We start from the raw sequence: 9789 nt of genomic DNA on the forward strand, positions 1-9789 counted from the left end.
TACACAGCGATCAAAACATAACCTTCCGCATTTTCAATGCGAAGGTAATAATGCATTCCTGGAAATGAATTGATAATGCGTTTCTGTTCCCTGGTTTACTGTCGTAGTGGGAGGCCAGACTGAAAGCAGTGGAAGTGTCTGTCAGGGATCAGAGAGCTCTATGGAGGGGTCAGAGAAAGGTGCCTGAAATACACCTCCAGAGTTCTCTGTTTATCTCTATTGTGATAAACGATGGAGAGCTACTTCATCCAGGGAAAGATCTCAACACGTTTCTGCTGTCGACCTCCAGACGAGGTCGAGCCTTCCTCATCGTGAGCCGCTCCTCTCGCAGCGAAGGAGTCTGAAGCTCCTATATTTGATAAGGGCAGGATGTTGTTGGATAATTCCGATTTAATCTAATACGTCGAGGCCTGTTACAGAAGGTGAGTGGTCTTTGTTTGGGTCCATATATAAAACACATCTCATAATACCAGTGTTGTTTTTACAACCTGGCAACCCGGACATCTTTTTATTTGATTTAGTAACTGACCATCCGTTGGTATTTCTCGTTAACCGACAGCATAATTAACCCTTTAGTCTATAAAGGGCTCTATTAAGTCTATTAATTGGACTACTTGACTTTTTGGGGGACTTGTAAGTGTCCCACGTGGCTTTCAGATCTCGATATCTGCCGTCCACTTATCATAAAAGTGATCATAAAAACCCTCTTCGGGTCAAACCGGGTCCCGCTCGCGCGCCACACCTTGGTGCCAAACCCAGTGACTCCCGTTATTTGGCAGTGCAGTGCGCGCCCTGGACGCGGCGCTGCGCTCTCGGCGCTCCGGCGCGCTGCTGAGAGCACACGCCTCCACCCACCCACCCCTCCCTCCCTCCCTCCTCCACCTCCATCTTCACCTCAGCCAGCGCCAAAAGCCTCGCCACAGGAGACAGGACGTCCACCGCGCGCCTTGTCATAGTAACCCGAGGCACGCCGTTCCCCTTTCCAGATCTCTCCGCCAGGGCACCGGCGTCTCTGAGCGATCAGTCCCGGAGGCGCGTGCCGCTCATCCGCTCACCCTCTCCGCGGCTCCGGTCCGATCGCTTCCCCCCCTCCCACAACAGTTATTTCCCTGGAAGCTGGATGAATTATTGGAGAGTTGTGAACAAGTGCGAGAAGAAAGCTGAGGCTCGGGATCTGCCGCCTCGCGCCGTCCTGGGAAGACTCGACTCGAGAGTTGTGGACCACAATGGAGGGGACGTCCCTGTGTCTGCCTATTGTTGTTTTACTGATGCAATGTAAGTGACCCATGGAAACTCTTCCCCGGGACGGAGCCACTGATTCTCTGTGTTTGCCTTCGGTTAAGTGATTTATTCATTATTTATGTGTTATCCTCACTGCATGTCCTTTGCTCAAAGTATAGAAATAGAATAAGAAATAGATTTATAATATTGTTTTATCAAGACATATTCTTTCAAATTACACCTTTTTTCTTAATGGTCAAAGTAGTGGTTTTATTTTCTTTAAAAAAGAAAAATAATAGATTTGTATTGGAATTTTAGTGAGCGCATTTTAAAAGTTAAATATGCAAAACATAAAGACATTATTGTTATGATGATATCATTCGTTGGTGTTCCGGTTAGGTCAGAGTCCCGCTGTGAGAGTGGGCTGTGGCAAGTTGGCCCTGAAGTTGTGTGTGGCAGGGTGCCACCGGAGGGTGTGGGGGCGGCGTGCTGGGGGGCCGGTGGGGCCCCTTCTGTGTTGGCAGGGGAGGTGGCGGATCCGTGCGTGAGGTCAGCGGTTGAATCACCAACAGAAACCTCAAACTGTTTTCCATTAGCAGGGAGGCGACCAGGAGACTGAAAAGTTCAGGAACTTTTTTTTTTTTAAATACATTTTTTAAAGCAAAAGCAGCTTTTCCCCCGTCGGTGAAACATGAAGCCGCGCCGGAGTCTCCAGGACTCCTGGGGAGCAGCAGCAGCCTGAGATGGATGGGATGAGACAGCCAGAGTGACGCAGATTTTACTCTCTGTTGTCCACATTTTGCCACCTGTCAGGTCACAAGTTCACTGAGGTTGCGCATGTGTGTGTGTGTGTAGGTGTGTGTGTGTGTGTCTCCTGTGGACAACCTGACAGAAATCACTCATCATCTGGCTGCACAGATCGGTTTGAACAGAGCGGCTTCAAATCGGCCTCAGCTCTATATCACCGACCGCCTGTGGAGTGTATGTTGTTTTTCTCGCACACACACACAAATAATTAGAAAACAAAATCTAAGAGGAAATGTTTTGGGTGGGTCTCTGTGACCCCTCCCCCCTTCCCCCCCCCCCGCCCCATCTCAAGCTCCCACTCCCACATCGCTGTCTGAGACAGCTGCTGCTCACAGGGTTACAGTAGCACAGAGAGGCTTTGTTCGAATGGAGAACACACACCCACACACACACACACACACACATCCACACAGACACACACACACACACCCTCCCTGTTTTTCTCTCTACCCCTACAGCCTTGAAACGTGCGTTCCGTCCACAGGACCGTTATCTGCTCCACGCAGCCAGACAGGATGCGTCTCCTGGATCCCCCTTCCTCTTTAGTTTTGTCCTGTTAATTTGAATAAGTGTTTTTGCGGGCTGATCGGCTCGAGTCCGGCACGCCTGTTTGCCGGACTCGCTCTTGACCATCAGAACCTCGGGCCAATGTCTGGAGCCGACGGGGGGTCCAAATCTGACCCGAGCGCTGCTGGCTGGAGCTTTATTGCATGCCCGGGTCAGCGTGCACAAGTGACACCTCGCCGACATTGGGGCGGCCAGAACCGGCTCATAGTTTGGGCTGTGTCGACACTCTGATGGGGATATTGGGCCAATACCGACTCCCCTCCCCTACAGAGGCACCGAAGAGACGCAGCAGCACCGAGTGGGTCAACTTCTTCTCTTCTCCGAACCTGACCGACATTCTCTTGGCGGCTCCTCGGACAGTCGGCCCTTCCTTTTCCAGCCGGCCCCATGTGTCCGTCGCAGTTAATCGAGGCCATCGGAGCCGACAGCGTTCACGGCCTCCTCCTCTTCCTCCTCCTCCTCCTCCAGTGGGACAACGCTCCTCAGAGGGTGTCGGGGACACCGGAGTCGAGGTTACGGTGGTAATCTTGTCAACACGTGGCCCAAAAAAACAACCCGCGAGGGGGCGGAGTCTGGGAGTCGTGCCATTTTAATTCACTTAGCTGAAAGTAAGTGAGGCTGGTGGGCATGGAGCCAACTTCAGGACAGGAGCTTCTACTTCAGCGTCCTGGATGCTGCACTTGGCACATGACATTGTTATTGTATAGGCTGTTGTTTATTTAAAGGCTAATTTAAAAATAGCTGTAAATAGGAGCGAGAGCGGGCTCACGAGCGCCAGTTAGCGCAGTCGTTCGACGCGGCCTGTTCTTTTACCCGCTTCCTGCCTCTCGTCTCGGCTCGCCCTCCGTTCTTCCGGGTGACCCCCCCCCCCCCCCCTTCACAGAGAAACAACTTCTGCAACGCAGTAACAATGGGCCCGAAACAGGAAGTGACTGACAGGAAACTGGACACAATTGTTTAAGAAAACTTGTTTTTAAGTTTGCTTGTGAGAAACAATGGCCGGAAAAAAGTGTGTGTGCGTGGAGTTCTAAAGCTCCTTTACTCCAAGAATATGTGAAGATGACATCTTCGTTATACAGAGTTGAAATGTTTTAAGATGCAACTTGGCTCTGAGTTGGAACCCTCGAGGCCCATTTAACATGTATTATGTCATTTCAAGCGTGGCCTTTCGTCTAGAAATCGTGTTTCTCCTTATCTCTGAAGTTTGGGATGTTGTGTGCGTCTGCTGCTCTCCAACCTGCGAATCTTCGCACCCAAATTGAATTTGTATTTAACAACAGGATGGCCGGGAAATAATTTGACCCGTAAACCAATCAGGACACAGGAAGTGCAGCTCCGGCTCCCTCTTCCACTTCCTGTTTGAATGTCTCGGTGACGGGCGGACAGCAGGGGAAACAAGAGATCTCCAAGACCCCCGTTCATCAGGTTAATCTGCAGGACAAGCCTCCGCTGAGGAGGGAATAATCCCCCCTTCACCTCACGGAGAAAGACTCCGTTGGCCTCACACAGCAGAGCAAAGACGGACATTAAATATTCTCCTCTCGCAACCTTGCCCCCTAACGGATGACGAGCGATATTGCATTCTTTTAATGCTCTGACCCCTCTTCTTCTTCTATCTCCCACCCCTCCCGTCCCCTCCTCTTCTCACCAGGTTCCCCCTCCGTTCCCGTCACCGTGACGACCGACAAACACAAGGTGGAGGTGAACGAGTTCTCAGGTGAGGAGGGAACCGGCCGAGTCACTGTTCCGGCCTCGGCGAGTTCGCCCGCTTGATCGGATTCCGTCCGACGGAATAAACCGCGGGGCTAAAAATAGGCCGAGCAGTTTAAGAGAGCCGCTGATTGAAGGCCATACATATCTCATCGCCCGCCACACCTCCTCCTTTCCGTTTCAGACGCGGTGCTGTCGTGCACGTTCCGCACGGAGAAGGACCAGAACCCGCGCATCGAGTGGAAGAAGAAGGGGAAAGATGTGTCCTTCGTGTACTTTGATGGACACTTCAAAGGTGAGAGAGAGGAGCGCATCAGGAGAATCAGCTCCAGCTGGATGGGGTTTGCCACACAGAGATGAGGAGAACAATAAAGTCTCCGAGATATTTAAGCCCGTCTCCTCTCCTTGCTTCCTCTCCTTTGTGGTTCAGGATGTGGATTCAGTGGGTGAAATAAATGGTGATTTTGGCACGGGAGGCTTTTACTGTGAAGCAGCTGTGGAGTTTGCATCACGTCCGAAAAAAACAACAGCATCTTAATCCTAGTCTTAAAAGAACGGTGGTTTAAAAAGTCCAGTAATCATTGTCACGTTGTATTTTGTCATCACAACTTCACGACAAATCCGGATCTCTCGCTCTATTGTGATCTGGACGTCGTGTCTCGTACTGCAGCGTATATCTATATACAGGACTGTCTCAGAAAATTAGAATATTGTGATAAAGTTCTTTATTTTCTGTAATGCAATTAAAAAAACAAAAATGTCATGCATTCTGGATTCATTACAAATCAACTGAAATATTGCAAGCCTTTTATTTTTAATATTGCTGATTATGGCTTACAGCTTAAGAAAACTCAAAAATCCTATCTCATAAAATTTTAATATTTCCTCAGACCAAGTAAAAAAAAAAGATTTATAACAGCTGAGTGTTTGTTAAGGCTCAGGAAACCCTTGCAGGTGTTTCGAGTTAATTAGACAATTCAAGTGATTTGTTTAATACCCTACTAGTATACTTTTTCATGATATTCTAATATTTAGAGATAGGATATTTGAGTTTTCTTAAGCTGTAAAAAAGAATAAAAGGCTTGCAATATTTCAGTTGATTTGTAATGAATCCAGAATGCATGACATTTTTGTTTTTTTAATTGCATTACAGAAAATAAAGAACTTCATCACAATATTCTAATTTTCTGAGACAGTCCTGTATACCTGTATATATATATATATATTTGCGAAGAGATGCACAGCGCAGCCTTCGCCCGCAGCCAGGCGAGACCTTTCCTTCCGGGATCCTCGTGACCTTGTGTCCTTTCCTTCAGGTCCCTTTGAGGACCGCGCCACGATCGACGGGGCCACCGTCACGCTGAGGAGGGCGACCCAGGAGGACGCCGGGGAGTACCGCTGCGAGATCAGCGCTCCTCTGGACACCGTGAACCTGGGCGAGACCAACGTCACGCTCAAAGTCCTCGGTAAAAAAAAAAAAGCCCAAATCAGAGCCCCCCCCCCCCCCATTGCTTATGTCTCTTTAACTGTTACCCCGTCCTGTCCACCCAGTGCCCCCACACATCCCGTCCTGTGACATCCCCAGTGGGGCAGTGACAGGCTCCGTGGTGCAGCTGCGCTGTCAGGACCAGCAGAGCATCCCGCCTGCCACGTACACCTGGTTCAAGGACAACGCGGCCATCAGCCAGCCGCGCAGCGCCAACGCCACCTACCAGATGAACTCACACACGGGAGTACTGGTGAGGGAGGGGAGTTAGTGAGTGTGTGTGAAAGTGTGAGGGAGGGAGGGTGTGAGTGAGAGAGAGAGGAAGTGTTGTGAGAAATAGTTTTCACTCCCCCCCCCCCTTCTCTTCTGCAGGAGTTTAGAGCCGTAGCCAAAGAGGACACCGGGCGGTACAGCTGCCTGGCTTCCAACGGCGTGGGGCGGCCACAGAGTTGCGAGGGCAAGCACATGACGATAGGTGTGTGTGTGTGTGTGTGTGAGAGAGAGTGTGTGTTTTCATGCACTTGTATGCATTCGATGCACTTAATAAAAAGGATCATCTCCTGATGGAAAACGGGCCGCGACTCCGTCTTTGTGCCCCTCTCGCCCCCAGAGGACGTCAACGTGTCGGCCGTGGTGGCGGCGGTGGTGGGGGTCTGCCTGGTGGTGGTGGTCTGCGGATGCGGGGGGTACCTCTTGCACCGCAACGGCTTCTTCAGCCGTGAGTGTTGCCTCTTTGGTTCGGTTGTGTTGCCCTGTTTGTTTGTTTGTTTGTCGTACCTCTGACGGCTCTCTGTTCCCTCCAACATGCTCGTCACTCGTCCATCAGCAGGACACAGAGGAAGGTAAGAGCTCTGTGATTGCATTAACATTGATGTGGACCAACACAGGCTAATACCTGGCACACTTCAGAGGAGGAGGAGGAGGAGGGAGAGGGGGCTTGTTGTTGCACTTAGACTGCACGCAGTCTGTGTGCTGAGTCAGGCCTGTGTAGAGTGACAGCTGTGGCCGTGTGTGTCTACATGTGTGTGTGTGTGTTTCTTGTGAGCCTCATCCGGTGATTTGCGCCAACAGATGTAAAAAAACAAAACAACAGCAACAACAACATTACGGGCAATGTTTTCTTTTTGTGTGCGTTTGTTTCTTTCGAAAATAAATAATGTGTTGCCGGTCTCCGGCCCGAGTATACGTCTGTTGTAATAGTGTCAAAATGCCGCAAGACAGATGATGTAATAATATTTTTTTGGGGGAAAGACGGGAGAAATAATCAGTGCATTGTAATTATGGAATAATAACGGTGGGATGGAGGGGGGGGGGGGGTGTAGGCGGTAGAAAGAATTGCAGGCAATTAAGCTGATTGGATGTGTGATTTGAAATGGATTACTTAGATCCTGAGACGGACACCGGGGCCCCAGAGGGCTCTTAGTGCAGCGGGGGCGAAAGGGCCTTCTGGTCAAGACCGTAACCACGGAGACAGAAGTGCGCGTCCTCGGCTCGGCCCTTTTTGCCGTTGGGTTCCTGGCCGGTTGCCGTTTGAAGTCTGATGCTCATCCCACGGAGAGAAGCGGCGCCGTCGGCCTCGGCGTCCTATTTATAGGACCGGCTTCTTCGCGAAGACTCAGAGGCGATGTGACAGATCTGATGCACCAATCGTCGGCACGGGGCCACGCGGCGGGATTCAGAGCGGGAATGGTCCAGGGGACCTGGTCACAAGGATTAATGTGAGCTCATGCCAAATATAAGGGGCCACAGTGAAATCTTAAGATGGTTGTTGTGTTTTTTTAGGATATTAAATCTCAGTGACAGTGTCCCAAAAATAAACTCCACATAGCCCGTGTACTTATTATAACTCAGCTTGGACAATTTTCTTTCTTTATTATAAAAAAAATAAATTCTAATTTATTTATTTAAAAGGAATCCCAGGTGAAACCTTTACGCGTATCGCTGTAATAAATAAATACAATTAGAATAAGTGGGTTTAATGTCTCCATTAACCGTAGTCTACCAGGGTGTTGGACTGCTGCATGTGATTGGCTCACGACTTGACCCCCGCTCACCCGCCATTGTTCTTCAGCTCTGCTGCATGCCAGCACGCAGCATGATGTGCAGTGTTGCTGCAAAATGCCCCCCCCATGTTATCCCCTTAAAGCCAACACGCTGACCCCCCCACAGGTCATTTTGGATCTCCCAGTGTCATGGTGCAGCCCACATCAGCAGCCAAACCCTGCACAGAGCTGAGGACACGTGAGTGTGACCCGCTTTAGGCCGGCTGGCGGACACGGAGCCAATGAAAGGCCGACCAATCAGAATGAAGTATTCATTCGTCAGCCGTGATCGTCACATTGACTCATTTCTGGAGTTTCATTAAGAAAACAGACCAAACACAACCTGATAGGACAGGTCATCGTTGTTGTTGTTGTTGTCATGTTGTGTCTTGACCTGCGTCTCTGCCCGAGAGTTATATTTGATCAATAGGTCAAACTATTCCTTTTCCATTTTCAGTAGTTAGATTTCAATTTTTTTTTATATATGTGTAAGATTGTGGTCACCTCTCTCTGTCTCTCTCTCTCTCTCTCTCGTCCTGTCCGATGTGCATTATTGATCTCGAGTGTCCCCTCTTCTCTGTCCAATGTGCTCACCCGTGTCTTTGTCTTCCAGGTCCAATGTTAACTACGTCCCTCCGCCCCAAGATGTAAGCGTTTGCTTTTTTATTATTTGTGCAATCCTTTACCCTCTTCCTCCCTACACCCCCCCCCCACCCTCATCCTCTTCCTCTCATATTAAGCTCTGAGTGGCAAAGCGCTGACTGTTCATACTTATCTAATGAATGTTGCTGTGTTTTTGATTGAAGTCACACTGCCATATACTTCTGAAACAATTCCACACTAATGCTCCCCCCACATCTCTCCATCCAGCCACAGGATTTCAAACACACCCAGTCGTTCATGCTCTGAGAAGGCGGCCTTCCTTTTCGAGAACTCGTCCGCCTGGTGACAAGGTGCCAAACATCAGATTCTCTGATTTGTTTTGGTTTTATCGTCTCTGGACTCTGAGCGAGCTCCGTGGTCTTCTTTTCCAAACCCCGAAACCCTTTGTCACTTCCTTTTGGACGGCAAGAAAAGAAGAAAACATGTGCAAGGCTTCTTCCTCTTCCTCCTCCTCCTCTCTCCCCTGGGTCGTCTTGGTCACTGATGTTTTATTCCGCTCTTTTGGGAATTAAGTCTATTTTCCTGGTGTTCTGCTGCCCCCTGGTGGTCAGGTGGTGAACTACAAATCGCTCTTTTTCCTGAATGACCCAGGAACGAGAGGAGCCTTTCTACACTCTGTTTCCGCCCTCTGCAGGCCAATCCTGTGTAACTTCCTTTTTGACTTCTTTCACTAAAGACTGACTGATTTAGTTGTAGTAGTTTTGCTTTTCCAATTCTGCTCGAGGCCATAGAAACAGCATTGTTTTCAATCCACACAAAAGTTAATGCTTCTCAAACATGTATCTCAATGTCCGCCAATGTTTAGTGGCCCCTGGGACCCCGGTGTTAGAGAAGACCCTTATGGTCTTATTGACGACATAAAACCACGGATGTGTTAAATAATACATTTGTGCATGAAAACCAGTCCAGGAGAATAGGAAGCCACTCCAGCCAATTATATTGAGACCAACCCCCCCATTCCACCCTAATGTGCCTGCATGGTCTTATATATATATATATATATATATATATACACCATACACACACATTTATATACCTTGTGCCTTTTTAATTTGTCATATTTATCTATGGATCACACTTGCCTTACTTTTTTCTGTGCCACTGTTTATCGATGTTTATCAAACTGGAGAGTCTGCCTATAGACAGTGTGTGAATAGGTTGTTCAGAGTTTTATTTGAATGGTGTATATGTAATAAAACGTTTTTATATTCAAAAACCTGCTGGCAGTCATTACAGATCACGTTAACAGTGATGAAAAATAAAGTATGTTTATTAAACATTTAAACTCCACTA

At 48.8% G+C, this 9789-nt stretch overlaps 1 protein-coding gene across 4 annotated transcripts; it reads left to right on the top strand.

Annotated features, from left to right (window-relative positions):
• The first annotated feature begins 910 nt into the window (after window positions 1-910).
• Window positions 911-9789, top strand: jam2a (junctional adhesion molecule 2a). Of its 4 annotated transcripts, none has more exons than XM_056431553.1 (11): window positions 911-1275; window positions 4247-4312; window positions 4490-4600; window positions 5622-5771; window positions 5857-6044; window positions 6164-6266; window positions 6402-6509; window positions 6618-6633; window positions 7961-8032; window positions 8447-8480; window positions 8704-9789. In XM_056431553.1, the coding sequence occupies exons 1-11, from the start codon at window positions 1227-1229 to the stop codon at window positions 8740-8742; spliced, it is 936 nt and encodes a 311-aa protein (XP_056287528.1). In that variant the 5' UTR covers window positions 911-1226; the 3' UTR covers window positions 8743-9789. The 4 variants fall into 4 exon arrangements, with proteins under 4 accessions (XP_056287528.1, XP_056287529.1, XP_056287530.1 ...); XM_056431554.1 differs by having other exon boundaries at window positions 6621-6633; XM_056431555.1 differs by lacking the exon at window positions 7961-8032.

This window comes from Pseudoliparis swirei, chromosome 14 (genome assembly GCF_029220125.1).
Source record: "Pseudoliparis swirei isolate HS2019 ecotype Mariana Trench chromosome 14, NWPU_hadal_v1, whole genome shotgun sequence".
Classification (NCBI taxonomy): Eukaryota; Metazoa; Chordata; class Actinopteri; order Perciformes; family Liparidae; genus Pseudoliparis; species Pseudoliparis swirei.

Coding starts and splice junctions, on each gene's coding strand:
- jam2a (XM_056431553.1), top strand. CDS start 1,227: ATGGAGGGGACGTCCCTGTGTCTGCCTATTGTTGTTTTACTGATGCAA. Junction 1,276..4,246: donor TGTTGTTTTACTGATGCAAT/GTAAGTGACCCA, acceptor TCTTCTCACCAG/GTTCCCCCTCCGTTCCCGTC. Junction 5,772..5,856: donor CGTCACGCTCAAAGTCCTCG/GTAAAAAAAAAA, acceptor CTGTCCACCCAG/TGCCCCCACACATCCCGTCC.